The sequence below is a fragment of the Thalia democratica genome, chromosome 9 (assembly GCF_965202585.1).
Source record: "Thalia democratica chromosome 9, ktThaDemo2.hap1.1, whole genome shotgun sequence".
Taxonomy (NCBI): domain Eukaryota; kingdom Metazoa; phylum Chordata; class Thaliacea; order Salpida; family Salpidae; genus Thalia; species Thalia democratica.
Window position 1 is genome coordinate 5007691 of NC_139173.1, and position 25669 is coordinate 5033359.

A 25669-nucleotide genomic window follows, 5' to 3' on the forward strand; every position below is an offset into this window, starting at 1 on the left:
GCTCACACAAAGGAAACTTTTTAAGCTATGAAGTTATATTTTGTGCAATACTTCAGCTATTATTATAATTCAATATTTAACTATATTTTTATTTTAGGAGAAAAACACAATATAAAAGTAAAATAAAACAACTTTTTTCTAAAAAGTAAAATAAAAACAACTTAAAACCAGCAATTATACATGAATAAGTTTCTTGTTTAAATAGAATGAAACTAAATTTAATCTATCAAGTTAAAAATATTTTTTTTATTAAATATACTTTTTGTTATGCATTAAAGAAGTAAAATAACAAATAAAAAAAGAAAAAAAATTTCACAGCAAGTTGCGAAATACAGTGTATATGGAAAATGGAAACAGTAAAACAGTTTTTAAAAAAATACAGTTTTGTTCTAAAATAATTTTTATAAAGTTATAAAAAAAACTTAAAAACTTCACAGCTTTAAAACCTTTTATTGACTAAAACAAATTTAAAAGTTTCTTCGACTTAAAAAAATGGAGATAAAATTTAAAAACCAACTGAAAAATTCAGTTTGGATTTTTAAAACATTTCAGTTCTACTCCTTTTAAATAGTATGATAATATATTTTTTTAAACCACATTTCTTTTTCTTTGTTTTAATTTTAATCCTGCCCTCACTTCATGTTTCTCCTGTTCGTGTCGTCGTTCTTTGTTCTCTTGTTGCTCGTCCGCGACATGCTGTTCTGAGCCGACTTCAGCCGCCCCGTCGACGTCTTGTTGATCCTGAGTGTTTGGAACGACTGAGAAGTGTCTTTGTACAAGTTCGGTGGCGCCAGGTGATTGCTCTCTTTGCGGGGTTTTTCCTGAGATTCATAAATATACGGGGTGAGTTTGGCGATTTTTAGAACTTTTGAATTGATTTAGGGTTAAGTTTTGCAGTGTTGGAAAGTTGATTGTAAAAGTTCACATTGTAAAATTGTAATTAAAATGATTTGTTTGTAAGTGTCTGCTTTGGAAACAAGTTTGTATTTTGTTTGAAATTTTCAACAACAAATTAAAACTGTGTTATTTTTATGTAGAAACATGCTATACATAGCAAAAAATAACAATTACTATTATTTATAAACAAGATAAACAAACTGTAACACTTTCTTCCGTTTGACTGTCGTTCATTTTCGCGTATAAGTCTTTTTTGATCTGAAAAAATGTACATAAGAAGTGGTAACAAAACACATACTGACAGCAAAGTATTTTAAATGAAAATTTATACAAACTTTAAATATTCAAATATAAAACGGGTAGGCTTCATGTTTCTTTGGATTATTTTCAACTCATATTTTCTATTTCACACCAAATCTTTTAAACTCTTTCAAACCCCGACCTTAGTCGTTGGCCCAAAAATCTTATATAATTACATCATAATTTGTTTAATTTATAGCTTCAACTCTCAACCAGCCATGTAATGCATAACTTTTACACTTGTAATTAATTTAACTTATCATTGAAGAGTATTATTTTGAGTTTATACAAGTTATTAAATTAATTTTAAAAATTATTCTGTTAATACTGTTTAAGTAATTAAAGTGAAAAGTATAAGGGTAAAATATTTAAGTATTTTTTTGATTGAACAAAACAACAACAAAAAATATTAAGGCCATAGGGGGTGAGATACTGATTTTTAGAAGATGGTCTAAAATTACAGATCTTTAATTTAACTGGCAGAAGCTTTTTATCGTTTCTAAAGCTTCAAATTTGCTTTTGAGAAATAAGTTTATAAAAAGTCGAACAGTTTAACATTCAAATTAAATCACAATAATAACACTTAATATACTTAAATTAGTTAAATAAAAAGTAACATCGCATCAATTTCTAAAAATAAAGAGATTTACTCAACATGTGAAGTAACTTTAATTAAATTATACTTTTAATTATGTTTAATTGAAATGTTAAATATAACTTAATATAAACTACTAAACTTAGTATACCAAATCAAATTTAATCAATCAAAATTAATCAATACGTTATACTAATGAAGTAATATGTTATAAATTAAATTAATTAAATTCAGACAAACTTGTTCTCCCAGCACACGGCTTCTGTTCTGGTTGTTCCTCACCTCATCGTCGAAATTCTCCGACAGGTAATTGTCTTCCTCTGTGACGTCATAGTCGTCCGTGACGTCGTAATCCTCCCGGAAGTTCTTCATCATCTCCAGCACGTTGGTGCTGGCGGTTCCCTGCTGTTGCCCCAGCAACCAAGGGTGCGTGGTGATCTCTGACGCCGTCATGCGGTAAGCCGGATCCACGTTGATCAATCTGCCTATCAGGTCTTTTGCTGGAAATTATTATTTAACTTTTTCAATATTATTATTTATTTTCATGTAATTTTAATACTACTGAGTTTCTTCGTGTAATTTATTCTGTATATACTAGTTTTCCTATTAGACCCTGCGGTAAAATTTTACAGTTAAAAACTTATGTAAGTTCTATATTGGTTTTGTAAACACCATTTAAAAGCAAAAACCCAAAACAAAAAAAAAAGTTTTTCTCGAAATAATTTGGGATAAATTTTTAAATATAAACTTCAACACATATACAAGAGTTAGAATTTTATTTAAATTTTCAAAAAAGTATTTTTAACTTTACAACCAAATATCTTATAAAATCCTTGAGCATTTTCATTTTCCTCAGAACAATTAATGCCTGCAATTTATCATTACTTAGTTTAATATAGTTCATAAAAATCAAAATAACCAGAGTTGGAAATCTTCTTCCACACAGGGTTCTTGTACTGCAGGTTGCCCTGCTTGATCATTTCGAACAACTTGTCCTCACTGTCAGCCATGAACGGGTACTCCTTGCTCAGTAGCACGTATATGATCACTCCCACGCTCCATATGTCGCAAGTCTGGCTGTAATCGTGGTTCTGTATCACTTCTGGCGCTGTTGAGGGGTATTACAGTTAGTTGGTTTTATGAGAAGTTTTATTAATAAATAATTACAGTCACCTCTTGCGAATCTACGAACTCGTTTGGTTACGCATTTTAGATTTTCCAAAAATACAAAAAAAAAATTCCTAGTTTTTTTATATTCAGGTTTTTATAACATTTCAGGCTTTTTGGCAACAATAATGAATGAAACATTTCATGAAAACTTTAACTATATAATTTGAAAAATATAGGAGTTAGAATTTTAATAAAATTGAGAATTTTTATTTTAAGTTTGTGCCTTCCATACGGAACCTGCTAAACTCTTTGGCTTTCCTATTTTATTTAGGTGTCCCCTTTACACCTTTAAGTCAAACAAGGTTCAATGTCTAATTCCTCACAATATTTATCGCATAAAGTGTTTTATTTAAGCTCAATAAATCTCTTATTTTTAGATGTTTTAAAGTTTTTTCTCTTATACAATTTAAGACAAGTTTAATAGTAGTAAAAAATACTTTGTATAAACATAAACAATTCTTTTTTTGAAAAACTTTTCACAAAAATGTACAACTTGAATAAAAACTAAACAAAATAAAATGGAAAAGCCCAAAAACTCGATTTAATCAAACGCATTCTAAAAAATAGTCAATATAGTAGGTATAGTTGCTACCTCTCGTTTAGTTACGTTCTCTCGTTTAGTTACCCATGTTTGTTGTGGATACAATTGCGTAGATTCGCGAGAAGTAACTGTATTTTTTTATTGTAATCGTGGTTCTGTATCACTTTTGGCGCTGTTGAGCGGTAAATGCAGTTAATTAGTTGTATCAGAGATTCTATTAATTAATAATTATATTTTATTGTAATCTGTATCACTTTTGGCGTTGTTGAGCGGTAATACAGTTAATTGGTTTAATGAGAGGTTTAATTATCTAGTAATTATATTATTTTTTTATTTATAAGGGGTTTGTTTGTAACCATGGTTATTTATAAACAGTTGAAAGTATAGCTTTAAAAAAATATTCTTAAGCTATAAACAGTATACAACACCACTTTGGGAAATCATTGAACTTAAGAGGGCGATATTGTTTACTTTAAACTTAAAGGGTATAAAACAGGGATTCTCAAAGTAAACGATTTTGGCTATTAAGGAAACAACTAGAAGATAGCAAAATCTAAGTTGTAAAAGTAAGTTGGTAATCAAGTAGCAAAGGGGCTAAATCTTTACATAAAGGGGCGCTTATGGAAATGAGTCAAGTAAGCCATGGTCTAAAGCAGAGTTTCCCAAACAAGGGCCATGACAGAAATTTAGGAGGCCATGAGCAGCAAAGGGGCACCAGGAAGTGGTAAAACTTACACTAGATATTCTGGAGTTGTTGATGAAGAGCGAAAATAAAGGTCTTAGGTGTTGCTAATAGTAGTTTTGAAACTTATACTGGTGGCCATAGCTTTATTAGTTTCTTTAAAGTTGGCTTTTTGAAAACAAGTTTGGAAAACCATGGTAATTTTTTTTGTAAAAAAATAGCTCATAGTGCGAAATTTCTTTAAAAATTAGTTACTTTTATGTATTGGGTCAAAATTATTATTTTAATGTTTACCTTTAATTAACAAGATAGAGTTGTTAAAAAGCAAAACAAATTTTACATAATGTTATTTTAGATGTAAGTATTTAAGTAGTAATTGAACATGTTATACAGTGTATTTAAAACAAAAATTTACAGAGTAATTTCTAATAAAAATCAGTATTGAAAAATAAAACTTTTTAGATTCTTTGCAAGAGCTCTAAAAACCAGTATCTTAAAAACATATACAACTTAAAATATAAGTAAGTTTTTTTTTATGATTCTGCAAATGAAACGTTTGACTGCCTATAAATAACATAAAATTTTAAATTGTAGTATTATAATGTAACATAACTGCCTATACTTTATTTGACTCTAAATTGGTAGTATATACAAATATTAATTATAACTAAAGAGTAACAATGTAAAAAAGATTTTTATTTGTTTAAACTTTTGTCATAACACGTTAGTATTACTAATTTGTCTTTTTTTAATTAGTTGTGAGTTTAGTTTTATGAAAAGAATATTTTTTTTTTTTATCAACTATGGCAAAGAACTAAAAAAACAGTCTAACCAATAAAACAATGTTTATATTTTTTTGAAAGCATAAATGAACATTTGTTAATGATATTTACTCTCATCCTAACTAAGTTTAAAAAATAGTATTATTAAACTATAACATTTTGAAACGAAAACATATTTTCGAAATAGATATCAATCTAACATGTCAAATTAACGTGATAAAATTTTTTACTTTCGTGAATTTTGTTATTTTATATAAAAACATGTTTTTATAATACAATCATAATAACTGAGTTAAATTGCAAATATTATTAAAACTAATTATGCCTATTAATGAAATGAATCTTTTATTAAGTTTTTAGAAATAATACTTTAATTCTTTTAAATAAAAAATAGGTTTAAGAAAACAAATAGTTTTTTACTTACTTATGTACCTAAAAAAAATTTTTTGTGTTTTTTATCAAGACTAAATTGTCTGTGTAAAAATATTACAAGCTGCAAATAAATTCAGTTAACAGTGTCAGCTTATAATGACACTAAACAAATAAAAGGTGATAAAATCAGCTTTAAGTTGAGCTTGACACACATATAACTTTTTCATAAAAACTTTTTGTAAGGAGCTCTTAACAAACTTATAACAACACAACGCTATGAACTTGAATTATTTCTGAACATTTCACTTATAAAACAGTTCTGTGTTAGAATAGATAAGATCTACAAGGCTAATTTTACATAGAGATTTGTTCAAAATGTCCCACTTGATTAAATATATGTGCTAACAAAATAGTTAATTTTAATAATAATATAAAATTTCTTATATTTTACAGCTTACAATGAACTAAAGCTTAGTTACTAAACCTTTAGAAGTTTTTAACTTGTAATAAACAATACTTCCCATATCTAAAACGGATAACAACTTTACTTGTTGTTTATTATGTAGGTTTTAATTGAACATAGTGTCGTTTTCAAGACGACAAAATACTATCAATAAACTCTTTTTATTTATAAATTAACTAGTATCAATGGTAATAAATAAACTTTAAAATAATAAATTAACTTTTAAAAGTTATATGAAATGATTTTACAAGTCGTCTTTTGTCTACAAATACAGTAAAGTTTAATAGTTTAAATTTCAATCATAAATACATTAAGTCATTTTAATTTCCAAAAATTCTGCTTAAACTCAAAGTTTAATCACAATAAATACTCTCTAATACAGGGCTTCCCAAAGTGGGCGATATCGCCCCCCTGGGGGCGATTTTAGTAAGTCGGGGGGCGATAATTAGTAAGGGGGCGAAAGGGTGGGCGATAGCTAGTAAGGGGGCGAAAAGGGGGCGATTTTGAAATTTTTGGCTGTCATTAAATTTTTACATTGCTATTTTACTAATTTTAGCCTGCTATTAAATATTTGACCCTGAGGTAAAACTTAAACAAAAAAAGTTTATTTTATTTATGTAAAATATAGAGACAAAATTCAAGTGCTTATGACTCCTACTTTAAAGTAAATTACAATTTTTCATTCATATATTTTCTTATTTAACAATTACATAGATCATAGACGATCGGAATCCCTCTCACCATTTTATAACCGGACATATATGGTATTTGGGATCATAAACCGTTCATAAAAATCTATGTTATATATTATTAAGTTTCTAGGTAAATTGGCAACTCTGTATAACTTAATTTCTTATTCTAACTTAGTGACTTTTCAAAAAACAATTGAAAATATCATGAGGTGATAGTTATATTATCTCATGATAGTTCCAATTATATTTTGAAAAGTGACTGACCTTGAACTAAAATTGAATTTTTCCAAAGAACGAAATAAAAGCTTTTGGACTCAACAAAAACTAAGGCAAAATTATCCAATCATTTGAGAGGAATATAGATTGTTGTTTATAGTTTTTCCTTTTAGCTATGTTGTTGAGAAAGCTTTCAGATCAGTTATCAACATCTTTAGCAAAAGATCTAATCTAGATATTTGTAAAGGAGGCTTTTTATTACTGATTAATAATCAGATAAGAAAAACTTGCAAGCAGTCATGAACCTCATCCTTCACATTATATTAGACTTCAATAGCAGACATTATTTTATGAAATTTCTTTTGTTTTATTTAATCTTTTAAAATACTTTTTATTTAACCTGGTTTGTATTGTATTTAAGTAGTCTTTTTATAATAAATTTTTTTTAAGTTATCTATTCTACAACAGGTTTGTATAATGCCTAATAAATATTAATTACGGTAGACTTCCTCTTGAGTTCGCACTTTTTACCCAAAAAAAAAGTGCAAAGATTTATATTTTCTAAAGTTTAACTTAAATAAAGTCTATTACTAACTAAGTATTAATAAAACAAAAAATACATAATATTTAATATCTTATATAGATCTATTTTTTAATGAATGTTTGTTTTATGTTTTAGTTAATTTTATGTTTATGCATAACGTTATTGCATATAATATATTTAAATTTATCATTTTGTAAAAAAAAAGGTAATAACTTTTGAGTTTGCACTTTTTGATTTCGTTCAAAGTGCCAACCCAAGCGGAAGTCTACTGTATTTATTAAATCATTTATGTTTTAAATCTGATATTAGTTTTATTTTGATCTGATTAATTTTGTAGTTTATGTTTGTCGTTTTGCATTACATTAAAAGTTTTTATAGCATAGTGATTAAAGTGTTTGTTTGAAAGAAATTTATTTGAAATATTTTTGTTATTACTTGTTTATTCTGTATAAATAAAAAAATCTTGATAACCATTAAAGTTTTTATTTTAAGTTTTTTTTGGTTTTAAAAGAGTATAGATTTGAGGTCTCTATTTGAAACTACTTCAAATTTTTCATTTAAAACATTTTTAAACTCAATTTTATTTTCCAACTTGATTTATTATCGTTAAAAAACCCATACATTAAGGAATTTTAAATTATTAAAACAAGTATTTTTTGTTTTATCTTAATTTTTAATATATTAGCAATTAGAATGTGTTGTTTATTTTAATAGTTCAACACTAGCTTTTAGTTTTTCACTATTTTCTTCTGGTAAATTATCATAGGCTAATGACTAGAGAAAAAATAAATTTAAAACAGTATTAAATAAGCCATTAAAAAGACTGCTGCAGTTACGAAACAAAATTTTAAGCTAATTAAAAGAATTTTTTAATCGATTGCTTTCTGTTCACAGAATTAACTGTAAAACTTTCGATTTTTTTTGAATTTATTTAAAAAAAAAGAAAATGTTAAAATTAAGGTTTAGTTTCCTAAAGGTTATTCCAAGTCAAATACTATTTAATAGTATTCTATTACAAAACGTGTAGTTTAAAAAGTTTAAAATTAAGTTTTTAGCTTTACAAGTAACTTGCTTATAATATATCTTAGCATTGAAATTAATAACTTTACTTCATTAACTGAAGCTGTTGATGAAACCACTTTTAATGTGAGATAATCAACCAGTCGGTCAAACTTCCTCAAACTAGATCAGAAATTATGTTTTGTTATTTATTTTATTATGTGTAATATAAACTGTTCATTTTTTTATAAATTCTTTATCTCTGGTATAGTAATTTTAGAATATGCCTATTTATAAAATAGTTTTAGTACCTTGTGCGGCTTAAACAAGTTACTTAGTATTAACTTCTAAATGTCCGAAATTCGTTATATGAGAGATTATTACAATGTCAGGTTTAAATTAAGATTTCAGATGGGTAACGTACGGTTAAGATCCAGTCAAATATTGACATGCTAAGTAACTTGGAAACTAATTGTGCAAAAGAAACAAAATTTAGTTTTTTGATACTAAATATTTTGAAATACACTTTCAATTTGGTTTTCAGTTCACAATAGTATTTCCTAGATCACAATAATACTAAATCATTTTATTACAATTTTGCTCGAGTTTTTTAATTTTCTTATATGTTATTTTTTAAATTATGCAGCCCGCAATTACATTTTTTAAACGAGTTGAAACTAGAAAAGATTTTTTAGTAAATATGAATTACTGACTACAAAAGTTGTCCACCACTACCCTAAAAGTTTCATTAGTTTCAAAACAGTTCATATCTAAACAAGACTAATTACAGATTACACAAGGCTTTTTAATAATTAAGTATTTTAATACATTTAACTGGGCTTATAAGAAAACAAATTTAACTTATTTTCTTAAGCCCTGTAAACTACTTTGAACACAGCTTAAAAGTGCGTGCATAAGAAGTACCAGACTAAATTACATTTCGAACACAACTTTTTCGGCTCAAAAGTTTCTACTCAAGAGAAAAACTACTTTGTAAAATCGTGGTGGGCGATTATTTTTCGAATTTCTGAAAAGGGGGCGATTTAGAAAATGAGTTTGGGAAACCCTGCTCTAATATAATAAATAAATTTAGATATTTAATTATAATTTAAATTAAAATCACAAGCAACGAAATCATACAAAGCAACTCACCCATATATACAGGGGTCCCACAGGCACTGTCTAACATATTTGACATGCCAGCTCCTTTGACTACAGACAATCCGAAATCTGTCAGCTGCAATATCGTATTGAGTTATTTTTTAATTGCATAGACGTAGATGTGTGTAATATACAAACTTTGTTGTTAAATTTATTTCTTAAAAAAATGTAGTTTTATGCTGTGCTATGATTACAAAAATAAGTTACAAGACTTTAAATTTTATACAAGGCTTCTATTTATAGTTATTTTTGCATCAATAGTTGAAAAGTTTATTTTAAAAAATATAAAAATGAAATACAACATTAAAGCTTTTAAACCTATATCCATAGTTTAGATTTTTTTCTTAATTAAGACCATAAGAAGGTCCATTTTGACTTTAACAAGTTGATCTTATTTTGTAGAGTTTAAAATGAGCTATCAGATACTTTTAACCGCTTAAGAAAATTCAAGGTTTCTTTCAAAGTATAAGCAATCAAAGTTAGTGACCTCAACAGGTTTCTTATAGAGGCGCAAACCAAAAACACGACAAAAGACTATTTAAATAAAATTTTATCTTCTCCTTCAATTTTACAATTCTCCTTCTTAAAGTTTTTACAGTAAGTCCATTACTAATACTTAAACCGCTTCAATGCAACAATTTTTTAATTTGAAATAACAAAGCTTTTAACAAAATAAACACTTTTTGTTTTTTATATCTAAAATTTTTATTATTTAATATTCTCAAATTCGCAACATTTGAATCCTTTTAAACTACAGAATAAATTTTCCTGAAAAACCGAGGTCTCTAGCTCCAAAAATGAAGATGATAGATTTCTAGTGAATTTTTAAATACCTGAGAAAACTGACGTCGAAAAAATTGCAGTCCATATGTTTGTATTTAAAACTTCAAACAAAAATGTCTATAACTTAAAAACTAATTAAAACTTTTATGTTCTATAAAAACTGTTTTGTAGTTAATACTTCAAGCTTTCATGTGAGAGCCAAGGTTAATTTTTGTAAAATAAAAATTGGACCCTCTCTCCGTATGCCCTTAACATAATCAGTTTACAGTAGATACTAAAAATATAGTGATTAAATTATTCTTAAGAAATATATGTATTAAAGAAAAAAAACTAGAACTCTAGAAATTTTATATCGATTATTATAAAACCTTTTATAGTATATTGGTGTTTTCTTTATTTAAGACGAAACATTTTATATACATTTTAAATGCTTTATTAGATGAACAAATTACTTAACAAGCAGATTTATCAAACGAACTTTAACATCAAATATAGGATTTTTATCATCTCCTTCTTTATTGGCCACTAAAATGTTCTCTAACTTCAAATCTCGATGGACTATTCCTGTGAAAAATAAAAATTATAATAAGTTCCTGTAAAAAAATAGAAAAACTAATAACATTTTCCTATAAAAACTGAGATTATTAAAATAGTTTTTGAGGATAGAAAAAGAAATTACAAAAATTTACTACAAAAATTGTAGTGAAAAGTTAATTGTTATAAGTAAACTCAAATAAAAAGATGAGATCGTTCTTAACCAAGAGATAAACATTAACAATCTATAGTACTTACGAAATTTTAAGTTTTAAAACTATGCGTTGCTTGTAAAAAAAATTTAACAATATATTTTTAAGTTCTAAAATATTTATAAAACATGCCATAAATTGTATTTAAAAGCTTACACATTAGAATTTGAAAATATTTTTATTAATTAAGTTTTTATAAGATAATAACTTTGTTTACTTTTAAAGGTCCAAAAAACCAGAAAAATTAAGCAAACTTTAAAAATACAACTTTTTTCTCATTTACATATAAACTACGTTTACATATAAAAGTTCTGTCCTTTTTTATTGACGTAAAAGTTAATTTTATAGAGATTACTAAGTTCTCTTTTTTAAATTCTTGTATAAGCTTCTTTTAAAAATAACTCTTCTGTTCGTTAATACACAAAAAACAAATTGAGGCAAATTGTGCAAACAACGGTCAAGCTTTCGGTTGATTAATTTGAGAAACAAACAAACAATATGAAAGCGAAACCATACAATTTGTTTACCCATAAAAAAATGTTTGCCCACAAAAAAATGTTTGCCCACAAAAAATTGTTTGCCCATAAAATTTTGTTTGTCCATAAAAATTTTGTTTGTCTTACGATAAGCCAATCAAAGTGATGTTTGTTAGTTTAACGGAGGTTTAAAGCTCTCGAAATAAACTTGAAGTTTTTCTTCATCTTGAAAGCAACAGATTTTTCTTATCTTACTTTTTTCATGTGGCGGTTTACAGAATGGTAGCAGACAAATTAATAATGGTCTTTGAACAAACTGACATTGAATAAACATTTCATCTTTCTTGTAAAAATGTGGTAATTTCTTAACATTCAAAAGTACGTTATTAAAACCTATTTCTAATAAAAAAAACAACTTAGGTTATCTGATAGTTTGTGCTTGCAGAACGTAATACTATTTTAAAACTAACATTGCTCATTCTCAATAAAGTAGCAACTACAATTGTTTTTGAAGATGCAATAAAAGCACTAAAAAAACTTTGAACATAGTATACTCTTTTAACTGAAATAACCATTGATAAAAGTATTCAAAAATTATTTATATTAGGTTTGGTTAGTTTAAGTTTTGAGATTTATTTTAGTTACTATAACTCTGCATCCACACTTTTTTTATTATTAATTTATAAAAACTGACTTGGTATTTTATTTTAATTTTTTAGGAACTCTTTTTCTATTACAAGTTTGCTTAAGTGAAAACAAAATTCATAGTTAATGTTTTGTAGCAAATAGATTTTAATGCTTGAAGTATTTTTTAAACATAAAAAAACATGTAATGTAATTTAAAGAAAATTTCAACAAGGAGAAATAAGTAACTTTACAAATAAATAAAACTTGCCTCAATACACATCGTAGTTTGAATTAAATAGTAAGAGCAGTGGAATTTTTTGTGTAAATAAAACTTAAATAACACATTTTGTGATTTGACATGTGTCAGAAATAGTATCTTTTGATAACAATTTGAACAATAAAATAGATTATAGTCACATGACACATAAAAACTTCAAAAATTTGCTTTTTTTCATAAACTTACATGAAAGTGACAATACACAATAAAGTTCATGGGTATAATCAAAATACCTAGATTGAGAATAAAAGATAACTTCCAAAGAAAATGTAACCATTTGTTTTTAGTTTTAAATGACATAAAAAGAAATGTTATATAAACATGTAAAACCACTCAAGTAAGAAGAAAAATTATGTGTATAATGTTTTGGTTTTAAAAACGTTATCAGAGTGTACACAATACACATGAGAACATTTTTTTTTAATTAGGTACCTTTTACCAACGCTGTATTTTTTGTAACTTGGAAAAGATTTCGAATTTAGATAATAGTAGTAAACTTAATTATTCACAATAATAACAAAGTAGTTTTTTAATATTTATAAGTTTAATAATATAGCGTATACATTTTCTTTAATGGTAAACTCAATTTTTTGAAGTTTTATAAGTTAATGAGTAAAAAAAACTTTATGTAGATATACAATAGCATTTGTAAGGTCATAACAAAAATTTTATAAAACTGATAAAACAAAATATACCGTCTTTGTGCAGATATACAATAGCGTCTACAAGGTCGTTGCAAATATGTCTGGTCGTCAACTCTGTAAATGGTCCGTCTTTTTGTAGAATGTCTTTGAGTTCCCCGAACTTGCATAACTCCATTACCAAGTACATTTTCTGTTTTATAAAATAACTATATTTTTTGTTTAAAACTTTAATAGTTTTACATTGGTAGCATAAAATACACAATCTCGTTAAAGATTTTACACAACTTTACATAGTTTGCAAAATTTTCTAACGGATCGGAAATATTTTAAAGGGTTATTATTGCTAAAATTATCGTATTAGCTTTGTTAAAATATGAAAAATGACTGGTAACTAAAATAAATATCGAAAAAATAAACAACTATAATATACTTATGGAAAACTCCATTCATTTAACTATAGCATGATATTTTTTTGCAATTCATGGTTTATGAAGTTTTTGTACCAAGTTTCAGTATCAAGAAAAAAATGATGTTTTATTTTAGTAAGTACAGATGTTTCCTAAAATGTAAAATATTTTTAACTTAAACTATCATTTAGTATAGTAAACATTTAAAAGTTCTATTTTTCCAACAAAAAAATAGTATGCTCAGTATTAAAACAATAAATTAATATACAACTCTAAATTTAACAGATAGTTTTTCTATACTGTATTGTTTTAGTAAGACAGTTTTAAATAATTTTTCTAATTTTATGTATTTGATAACTTTTTTAATATGTTATTATCTAACCTTATGATGTAAAGAAAAAACCATAGAAAATACTGTTGAAACTATTTAGAAATATCTTTAACGATAAAGATAAGACTGAGCATACTAGAGCAACAATACTTAATATATATTTTTTAACAAATTTATACTAAAAATTAAAAAAGTTATCAATCTTTAAAGTACACTTTTTGCTTTATGTACACAGCTTTGAATGCTGAAACGTGGAAACAATTGAATTTTAAGTAGCAAAGTTATTTTAATAAGCGGTACGGATAATGAAATTTCCAATGTCGTTACAACTAAAGGGGGGCATCTATTATGGGCATACGTACTTGTGTCTGGTGAATAGCGGCCGTGGAAAGTTCAAAGCGACGTTTTTCATTGTTGGGTGGAGAAACGGTGAAAACTTTTAATCGTTTGTCATTTGCACTTTGCTTAGTGTTTATTGCGAAATTTTCAGTAAAATGCTTGAAAGTTTCGGTACTTTTTGTGTCTTTGAAGTGAAAACTATTTACAGTCTTTTGAAAACCGATTAATTATTTTGGTTGCTTTTAGTATTACTATGTATTCAGTTTATATTAAAAAACTTTTTTGCAACGCTATAAAATTTTCAAAAGAACAGTATTTATCAACTTAAATTTTCTATACCATAAAATATAATATTTATAATTTTTTTCTATAACTTGATTGCATAACGCCAATAAAAACTCTATGTGTTAAAATGTACTACATTTAAGTAATTAGTTTTTACTTTTCAAAAATGTTTAATTACAAACAAACCTTGGGAGATTCAACAACTTCATTGAGGTAAATGATGTGCTTGTGATGAACTCTTTTCAATATCGTCACTTCTCTTTCCAACAAGCATATAGAAGACTTTCCTGCCTATGAATGAGTTTACTTATAAAATAAAATTGGTTTTTTTTTTGAATAAATCTTTAAAAGAATATTGGAAGTAAACGAAAGCTTTGAAAAAAATTTTAATGCATCCTTACTAACAATATTATTACAAACACAGCACTATTTACTTTAAAATGTAAAAACAACAGTTTTTTAATATCCATATTTCTATATAATTAAACAATATTAACTTTTTCCTTGTTAACTCTTTTAATCGCCCATTTTTGACCAGTTTTTAAATTTGTACCTTCAATGACAGATCCAAAACTTCCTTCGCCTAGTAAATTGCCAAATCTGAAAACAATAAAAAATATTTTGCTACTGTTAAAAACTAAAGCTCATTTACAAAGAAACTTCCATTTAAAAAGGAAAAAAACATCATGAAAGATGTTAAGTATCTTTATATACTCTTTATAAACCCAGTTTGTCAAAGTATTAATATTAAAGTCTATAACTAAAATGTTTAAATTTGTTCAAGTATCCACTACTCAATAATTTTTTTCAATAAAAACTATGCATTAAAGTAATGTTATTTATCTACTATTTAAAGAAAACATTGTAAAAACAATCCAACTTGTAATATTTTTCAACTGCCGCACAGTCGTCGACTCTTCTGTGCGGGACTTTATCTTCAGATGAAGAGCTAGATCCTACTCCCTTGCTATGTGCCCAGTTCTGACTACTCATAATCGGTATTCTGTTTAATTTTAAAAATAATCAAATAAGAACAAAAATCATTGAAAAGGTTATAAGTTGATCAGATATGACAACTTATCTTAAGTACACTGTTTAAAGTTTGATATTAACCTTATTTGTTTAATCAATTCTGACTACTCACATTGTGATAGGTAGAACCTATTTAAAAATACCATAAATATAGTATATGTTATTTAAGTGTTACTAGTGACAGCAAGTTTAGACCGTATGGGAGTCAAGGTTTTTTATCACAAAAACTAACACACGCTTTTGTATAAAAGCTTAAACTAACTTTTGAAATGAAATGTTATCAGTTGTGTGAAAAGTTTACAATGCAAACATATGAATTTTCAAACTTTTTAATGAGTAACGACAACTAGTTTCATCTTGTAAGAAGTGCATTTGTTGAACTATGTTGAAGCATTTATAAAAACAAAATATTTAAACAAATTCTAATATGTTCTTAAATATTAGAGTAACAACTAGTATATAATAAATAAGTTTTTAAGAAGGTTGTTAATGGATTTTCTTAGAGAGGGAATTGCTAATAGAATAGTTTTTATTTTGTAAGTACCCACTAGTTTTTAACAAATATTATTACATTGTATTCTACTGAATTACTAAAGAAATTATTTCAATCAGGTTAAGTTATCTTAAAAACCTTACTTTGTAAACAAATAAAATTAAGTTTTTTATTTAAGCAAGGAAACCAAAATTATTTTATCTTTATTTCACACAATAACTTTAGTTTGCTTCATAACATAATTCTAAAGGGAAAACATTTAAGGGCGTTTTATCTTATACTTACATCTGGCGTCGAAATAGCAAGCTTGTGTTACAATTGTTTTTCTTTTGTGTATTTGACTAGACAAAGCTTTTACAAAATGTGGTGAGTTCTGATTTTAAGTAAGTATTTACTTAGCACTATTAAACAACTATTTACTTATACACGGATCTAAAATTAGAAGTTTTGTTTAGTACTTCAGTTTCTTAACAATGATATTTAATTTTCTATTTAAAATTTTGATAATTTTTAATTAGTTGTTAGATGAAGACATATATATTATAAATATATAAATATTTACAGATTCATCCAAAAATTTATAAATAACAGAAAAACTGATTAATACTTTTTGGAATAAAATTACTTTATTATTACAAAAAATTTTATAGTTTAGGTGTTTTATATTCATAAAAAAAAATTGTGATTCAGTTTAAGAACTGATAGCTCTTAAACTTATCAGGTTCAATCATGTTTGTCATTATTTTTGTTTTTATACTATTGTTAAATTAGTTCAACACTAGGTTATCAATAAATATTTACTAAAGATAACATATATATTTAAGAAGATTTTCTGTGCATTATACAGACTCTTTACAGCATACAACAAACAAAATTGGCTTGTCAAATATATAGCAATTGAATACAACTTTTGAAAGCATAAAGACTTATTTTTAGAAAAATTTAAGTTTTTAAGTAGACCGATTTACCACTACTTAGTTTTTTATTTATATTTTATAACCATCAACTTAATTTTTATTTTCAAACGTTTTAACAACCACAGACTAATGGTGCGTGCCACTTAAAAAACGGCTTCAACAAAAAAGTTCCAAAAAAGAGAAGCCAGCAACAAATCACTCGATTCAAGCACTGGTGAAAAACTTGACATTGACTGATTTGCATTTGTGCTGAACTTGTAGTTGACTTTCACGCCGCAGAAAGTGCTCGAAAGTTGAACAATCAAGGAGAAAATTCGAACAATGGCAGTCTGCTACGTGGGCTGACTGTGCGCAAGTAGGGGAACAAAAGAAATAAAACTGAATTTTGTAACTTTGTTACTTTAATAACTTTATTAGCTGAATAAATATGTCAAGAATAAAGTGTAATTAGTTGTAGATTAGGTTAAAAATCTAAGATTTATTTTCAATTTTGAATAAAAATTTCTGCTTTTGAAAATTAAATAATAATTAAACAACTTATTGGTCTTAAACTATTAAATTGGCTTGGGTTATACAAATGAAAAAAAAAAGTTTATACATCTAATATTGTAAAGTATTTTGATTTATTTACAAAACTTGTCACAAAAATAACTAATTAGTTTTAATGAAAAGTGAACTTGGCATTGTAGTCTTTTTTCTTAAGAACCTGTCACTTAGTAAAAATAATTTATGTTGAATTCAATTAGTCTGAGAGTGTATAAAAAACTATTTTATAATCATTATTATTTATTTATTACTAATTATTATTATATTTAAAGTTCAATTTAAAAATATTATTTAAAAAATTCTTAAATAAATAACAAAACAAACTTATTTGTTGCTTTATAAAACTAAAATATATTTAATAATTGTGATTAACTTGTTTTATTTCACTATATAAATAAATAAAATTCACTTTGTATACCTGCATACTTAATTTTCCTTAAAATTTAACAATATGTATCGTTATTCTTAATGATTTTTGAAAAGTTTACTGTAGTAGTAGTAAAAAATAAATTAAGTTTTAATTAAATTTAAAACTTGATTTCTTTCAAATAGGAAATACTGTAAATCAAAAAGCTATTATTAATTCAAACAGTTTGAAACTACTAAAATTTTAACTAAAATAAAAAAATTATATAATCAAAAAAATAATAAGTTGTTTAAGATTAAAATTTGAAAAACTGTTGTTAAAATTTTAATGACCAGTAAAAAATAAGAAAAAAACATTAAGTAAACAATTGTTTTTAAGAAAATTTTTAATTAAAAAGCTACTTTTGTATAACTTATATAATTTTTACAAGAAAAACTTAAACTAAATTGAAAATAGATCAAATGTTTTAAAAATTTATACAGTGTTTAAATAGCATTTTATATTAATACTTTCACTTAATATACTGAAACTCAACTACACATTAAATATTACTTTTTTTGGTTTTTCATTATATAAACATCATACCAAACAAAATAAAAAAGTTTTATTTACTATTAGTAATAATTTTGAATAATTATACTTCATTAAGAATAGAAAGGAAAATAAAACCAATTTTATTCATTCCAAAAATTATACTCACTTTACAAACTAAATTTAAAACATTTATAAAATCAACAGTATGAAATTAATAAAATAAAATTTATGAAATGAATATGATAACAGTATATATCAAATCACAACAAACTAATAAAATTAACACTTAAACTAAAAGATGTTTCTCAAAAAGATATTTTGATCTCTTCAACACTTCACAGTGAATTTGATAAAAGTTTTATATAACGTTCTTCTCATTTCAAAACGGTATAAAAGTTTTTCATACAAGACAAAATAAATTAAACATCGAAATAAACACTTTTTATACATCAAATCTAACAACTGTTGAAAAACTTATGAACGGATAAGTAAGTATAAACAAATTATTTTTTTAAATAATTTGAGAACTAATGAATTTATTTAAGGTCTTTTACAACTTTTTCTGTTTTTTCCAGTGTAAATTTAAAATAAAAACAACACGAGGGGATTTAAATGATTCAAACTTTCTTAAAATTCCTGTAGCTTTTTAATATTTTTTATTAAGTTAAGAAGGCCTTCGTAGTAATTATTGCCTTTAAACTAGTGAAAATATAATATTTTTCTTTTACCCTAAGTATGTTACTTTGACGCAATAAAATTTACGGGTGGGTGTCACTTTTGCACGAGCGTCACTTTTGCACGAGCGTCACTTTTGCACGAAGGGACACTTTTGCACGAGCGTCACTTTTGCACGAGGGGTCACTTTTGCACGAAGGGACACTTTTGCACGGCGACACCTTTGCACGAGCGTCACTATTGCACGGGGGGACACTTTTGCACGGCGTCACTTTTGAACGCAGGGTCACTTTTGCACGAGGGGACACATTTGCACAGCGTCACTTTTGCACGGTCGTCACTTTTGCACGAGGAGACACTTTTGGACGGCGACTCTTTTGCACGGAGGGTCACTTTTGCACGCGGGGACACTTTTGCACAGCAACTATTTTGCACGGAGGGTCACTTTTGCACGAGGGGACACTTTTGCACGGCGACTCTTTTGCACGTAGGGTCACTTTTGCACGAGGAGATACTTTTGCACGGCGTCACTTTTGCACAAGGAGACATTTTTGCACGGCGACATTTTTTCACGATGACAATTTTTTTACGGCAGCTTTGTTGCACAACGACATTTTGCACTGAGAGTCACATTTGCACGAGGTGACTCTTTTGCACGGCGTCATTCTTGCACTAGGAAACTTTTCTGCATGCGAGTTATTTTTGCACGAGGAGACACTTTTGCACGGCAACATTTTTTCACAATGACAACTTTTATTGCAGCTTTGTTGCACAACGACAGTTTTGCACGGAGAGTCACTTTTGCACGTGGGGACGTTTTGCACGGGGGGACTCTTTTGCACGGCGTCTTTTTTGCACGAGGAGACACTTATGCACGCAGTAATTTAAGCTGCCGTAAAAGATTGTCATTTTGAAAAATTGTGGCCTAGAGAAAGTGTCTCCTCTTAGAAAAATAACTGCGTGCATAAGTGTCTCCTCGTGCAAAAAAGACGCCGTGCAAAAGAGTCCCCCCGTGCAAAACGTCCCCACGTGCAAAAGTAACTCTCCGTTCAAAAGTGTCGTTGTGCAAGAAAGCTGCCGTAAAAATTGTCATCGTGAAAAAATGTCGCCGTGCAAAAATGTCTCCTCGTTCAAAAATGAGGAAAGTGCAGTAGTGTCACCTCGTGCAAATGTGACTCTCCGTGCAAAAGTGTCGTTGTGCAAGAAACCTGCCATAAAAAATTGTCATTGCGTAAAAATGTCGCCGTGAAAAGATGTCTCCTCGTTCAAAAGTGAACCCGTGCAAAAGTGTCCCCTCGTGCAAAAGTGACCCTCCGTGCAAAAGAGTCGCCGTGCAAAAGTGTCCCCTCGTGCAAAAGTGACCCTCCGTGCAAAAGAGTCGTCGTGCAAAAGTGTCCCCTCGTGCAAAAGTGACGACCGTGCAAAAGTGACGCCGTGCAAAAGTGTCACTTCGTGATAAAGTGACCCTGCGTGCAAAAGTGACGCCGTGCAAAAGTGTCTCCTCGTGCAAAAGTGACCCTACGTGCAAAAGAGTCTCCGTGCAAAAGTGTCCTCTCGTGCAAAAGTGACCCCTCGTGCAAAAGTGACGCTCGTGCAAAAGTGTCCCTTCGTGCAAAAGTGACGCTCGTGCAAAAGTGACGCTCGTGCAAAAGTGACCCGTTCCCAAAATTTATACATATGTTATTCAAACTTAACAATAATTTTTATCATTTTATTATTCAGCAATGACATTGTATAACACTTATAATGTATTTTTAAGCTTAAGATTTATTTCTTATAAAAATTATTTCTTCACTATATCAGGTTTATATGGCAACAATAAATCTTTTCATTACTTGTTTTAATCAAAATATCATTTTAAAACTGATAAACACTATTTTCATTACAAACAAAAGTTTCCTAAGAAGTTATATTGAGCTTTAATTAATAACTGCAGTTTTAAAAATAAGAATACAATGTATAATTCTATAAAAAAAAAATTAAACCATATAAAATATCTGAGTTCCAATTTAAAGAAAGGAGTTGATTCTGAAGTTGGTTTATTATCAACAAGTATTTTTTTCTTTTTTTCAGCTAAAAAAAGTGAAATTATTTTGTCACAAAAACATTAACTAGGTTTAAAAACCAAAAATATTTGAAAATTTTAACTAGTTTAGAAAATTGAAGGATAGTCAAGGATTTTTTTAAGAAATACGAAATTCAAGGACATTCAAGTATGTTGTGCTAAAATTTAACTGTTCAAGGATTTAAAATAATATAGTCTAGCCACCCAAAGATTATTTTTTAAATTTAACAAGAATTTCTAAAGAATTTTTAGATTACATTGTAGTTGGTAATTTTTTATGAAAAAATAAACAATGAGAAAATGGCTTAACGAATTTGGTAAGAAACACAAAACAAAAAAGAAACACATTAGAAATAATTCTTTTTTGAATTTAGGTAGGATATCATTATCAAGACAAATTCAAAAGTTAACAAAATAATTTGATTTTAAAATAAGCACAGTTAAGTAACAATAAAACAGAACATTTTTACTTAGTTTTATCGCAAGAGTAGTAAAATACAAAACTGGGCAGAACAAAACTTATAAGGTTTTTAATAAAATTATGTTTTATGGTTTATTATTAACTTTTGAGGATCATATTATACGTCAATTAAAGAAATATACAATGATAATTAAGTTTAATATTTCAAAAAGAATAAAATTTAACAAAGATACTATAAAAGTTGTAAAATATGTTTTTGAAATTATATATTGATATTTTTTTTAGTCTAGTAATTTACAGTAACCTGCCACTTAAGTTTGCACTTCTGGCTGAAATCCCATTGATGGTTAATTTTACATTTTTTAGACAAAAATAATGTGTTAATTTTACTTTTAACTTAAGCAGTCAAAAAACATTTTACCTGAGATAAGATGGCCGGAATAAACACTAGTTAAACCTGAGATAAGATAAATGAAGTATCTATATTTCGCTAAGAATAAACTTTTACATTGAAATAAACCAAAAAAACAACCAACTTAACAAAACCAGTCATAAATAATGGATGCAGAAATTATTTTCATGTAAAATACTTCACGATCAAACTAAAAATGTCCTTGTTAAACACCTTATAAAAATAAGAAATTATAGTTTAATAGCTATCTTATAGATTTATTCACTTATAAAAGTTTACATCTTGATCACAAAAAGACACAATAAAACAAGTAAAATACACCTAAGTTATGACTAAGATTCCAGTCCTCTTGTTGTAAATTCAACTTATTTTACATAGTAGAATTTATAGTAAGTTTAACTTTAACTTATATTTATAACATTTTTAGAAACAAAACCTTGTTTTTTTTAAATTTTAGATTAAAATGGTAACTAACCTTTTAGAAAAAAGCTTAAACTATATTTCAATTTTAACTTATTAAAGCTTAAAAAATTTGATTCTTATGGGTTTGAGTAAAAAGCTTAAACTAATTTCTTTAGGGTAGGATATTAAAACAATATGTTTATTTAGGGTATTGAAAAAATTTTTTATAATTATATCTAATGATTCTTCAAATTAACAAAGTTTTCGTATATCTATACAAATTGCAAATGTAAACAACGGTCCAGCAGTCTTTTATAAAGAACAGACTGGATTTACTAAAAAGTTTGTTGCTACCAAATAAGAATAAAAATGTTTGTTTTAGTCCACAGTAATTTTGAAAAGTATTAACTTAAAATAAAACAAGTAAGAGTAATTGTTTAACAAATAAATAAAAAGGTGGCAGTTTGCTAACAAGCACAAAAAAGAAATGTCTGTAGAATTCTTTTATAAATAAGCTCAAACTTGCTTCTAAATCATTAGTTATTTTTTTAAAAAGCATTTTGCCAGCAAAATTTCAATTTTTCAGGTTTGATGTCAGTTGTCAAAAGATATAAAGTTCTAATCAATTAAAAAATAAACAGTATATTTTGGTGAGCTTTAAAATTTTAAAAAACCTTAACTTAAATTATTAATCTAAAATTTTAAAATACTGACTTTATGTCATATTATTACAACTTTTAAACATAAAAAACAATCTAAAAGATAATCGATTAAAATAAAAAGCTGAAATGAACAAGGAAAAAAATTAATATATATATAAAATCAAAAACTGAGTATAACTAAATAATATCACATAATCTATACTAGGCCATAGGGGAGGTCAACAATTTTTTTTTACAAAAATTAACATTGACTATTATATAAAATTTTAAAGTATAAGCTACAAGTTTTTATAGAATTTATCAATTTTACTTAGTTTTTAAGGTATAGACGTTTTTGTAAAACGTTTTTAACACAAAAGTATGGACTGCAAACTTTTCTGGGTAAATTTTCTTGGAAGTTTTAAAGTTCACTAAAAATCTATCTTCTCATTAGTTTTTTGAGCTAGACACCTCAAATTTTCAGGAAACATCTATTTTATAGTTTAAAAGAGACTACTTTGATTGTTGGTTTTTGAAAAAATTAAAATTTTAAACAAAAAAACAAAAAATACATAGTATTTATAGAAAGTTATAACAAATCATGCATTCAATAATTTTAGATATTAGTAATGGACTTACTGTGAAAATTTGAATAATATTGAATAAAAAATGAAGAATAAGATATCTTTTTAGTGAAATAGTTTTTTTTAGCTTGGTTTGCGCCTTATATAAGGAACCTAGTAAAGCAGGATTTCCCAAACTCTTTTTCAAATGGCCCCCTTTAAAGAAATTAAAAGCGCTATGGCCCCCTTGTACCAAGACTACTCAAAAACTACCGTAATAAACACTTAAGACCTTTATTTTTTGCTCTTCATCAGGAACTCTAGAATATCTAGTGTAAGTTTCAAAACTACCATATAAGCAAACTTTTTTTTTGCTCTTCATCAGCAACTCCAGAATGTCTAGTGTAAGTTTTAAAACTGCCATAAAAAACACCTGAGACCTTTTTTTTTTTGCTCTTCATCAGCAACTCCAGAATATCTAGTGTAAGTTTCAAGTTATGACCTCATTGTCCCCTGGTGGCTCCTTTACTGCTCACGGCCCCCCTTTGCTGCTCACGGCCCCCTGAGTATCTGTCATGGCCCCTTTTTGGGAAACCCTGTATTAAAGTCACCAACTTTGTTCATTTATTTTTGGTAGGTAACTTTGAATGTTGTTCAAAAGTTAAAAATGTCTGATAGCTCAGATTAAACTCTGCAAAATAAGATCAACTTGTAAAAATCAAGGACTCCCCTATGCCTTTAAACATTTGTATGCATATTTAAAAAATAATAATTAAATATTTTAACTATAAGTAGATAATGAAACTGTAAAACATCATAAACAAAATCAAAAATAAATAAAAATTTAAAGAACTATTTTTCTTAACTAGTACTATAAAAACTAATCTTTTTTTTTTAAACCTACTCACCTATTCAGCTATGGCACAGATTTATGTTTCTTTTTTTCACAACTTCAAGACATTGTAATCCAATGTTTAAATATCAAAACTTAAAAACAAAAACCTGAAATCAATGTATTTAATTACTTTTTTTCTGTGACTTTACTTTTTTTGCAAGTATTAAAATAAATCAATTTAGCCAAATTAAAATTTTGCTGTTGTAGGATTATCTTAAGCATTTATATTATTTCTAAAATTAAGTTACTATTTTACAAAATGTTGGAAATGACTAGGCAGCAGGTATAAAAATAAGCAAGTTTTTTTTTTTGTTAGTGAAAAAATAATGTTTTGTGGTGATACAAACCAAAAAAATTCTAAACTTTAATTTCTCTCTAGTAATAACTTAAACTTTTGTTTTCTTGTTAGATTAATTACAATATTTAGTTTTTAACCTTTTATATATTGGGCATAAAATATGTTTGAACAGTATTTTTCTTTTATTTTGTTATGTTTTAGTGCCTTTAATTATAGGTGTTTAATTTTTGGTAGGTTGAATAACTTCAGTTATAATATTATTAGCTAAATTTAAATTGAATAAACTTAACTACAAAACAAATCTATCTTGTATAAGCAGTAAATAAAATTTGAAATTAACTATGTTTAAATTAATAATGTTTAGGATAACTTTGGTTGAAAAAAAAAATTAACTAAAATAATATAAATAATTCATTTATTTTAAAATAACCAAATTAAAATCTCGATACTACAAATTAGTAATACAAAACTTTAAAAAGTTGTTTAGAACAATAATATGACAAAATAAAGTTACTTACATAATTATAGTATATAACTATCCAAACAGAAACTTAAGTATAAAATCAGAAGCTTATTTTATTACCTTAAATACAAATCAAATAAGATAAAAAAGTATAAGGATTTCAAAACTAATCATACCTTGTGTCAAAAAGTAAAGTAAAAACAACATTTCAAATAAAAAAACAAATCTAATAAAATTGATTTATTAAGATTAAAGGTATAAGGGGGTCCAACTTTTTTTACAAAAACTAAGATTGGCTCTTATTTGAAAGCTTAGACTCTTAGAGTATGCACTATAAGATACTTCATAATTATCAAAAAATAATTAATAAACTTTTGAGATATATCCAGTTTTGTAAAAAAAATCTGACACAACCAAGTTAAGTTAAAACTTTCGAGGCCAATATTCTTAGAATTTAAAAAAAAATCACTAAAAATTTATATCTTCCATCATTTTTAAAGCAACTTAGATCAAATTTTCAGGAAATATTTGTTTTTAATATTACAAACAAGTTGAAGGAAGCAGATTTGTTAAATACAGTAAACAGTAAAAACAATTACAACTAATTTTTTTTAAA

At 26.5% G+C, this 25669-nt stretch overlaps 1 protein-coding gene across 1 annotated transcript; it reads right to left on the reverse strand.

Annotated features, from left to right (window-relative positions):
• Window positions 1-202: 202 nt before the first annotated feature.
• Window positions 203-24401, reverse strand: LOC145843789 (serine/threonine-protein kinase 33-like). Its single transcript, XM_082951018.1, has 11 exons — window positions 24306-24401; window positions 15210-15332; window positions 14827-14929; window positions 14516-14620; window positions 13019-13157; window positions 10676-10761; window positions 9406-9490; window positions 2712-2900; window positions 2033-2292; window positions 1099-1155; window positions 203-821 (listed from the first exon to the last, which is right to left on the reverse strand). The coding sequence occupies exons 2-11, from the start codon at window positions 15320-15322 to the stop codon at window positions 633-635; spliced, it is 1326 nt and encodes a 441-aa protein (XP_082807144.1). The 5' UTR covers window positions 15323-15332; window positions 24306-24401; the 3' UTR covers window positions 203-632.
• Window positions 24402-25669: the final 1268 nt, after the last annotated feature.

What these genes read in the sequence shown, in the direction of transcription:
- LOC145843789 (XM_082951018.1), bottom strand. Translation starts at nt 15,322, where the DNA reads ATGAGTAGTCAGAACTGGGCACATAGCAAGGGAGTAGGATCTAGCTCT. An exon ending in AAGTTGTTGAATCTCCCAAG is followed by an intron (nt 13,158 to 14,515) that starts GTTTGTTTGTAA and finishes TTTATAAAACAG; the next exon opens with AAAATGTACTTGGTAATGGA. An exon ending in TGTATATCTGCACAAAGACG is followed by an intron (nt 10,762 to 13,018) that starts GTATATTTTGTT and finishes TATTTTTCACAG; the next exon opens with GAATAGTCCATCGAGATTTG.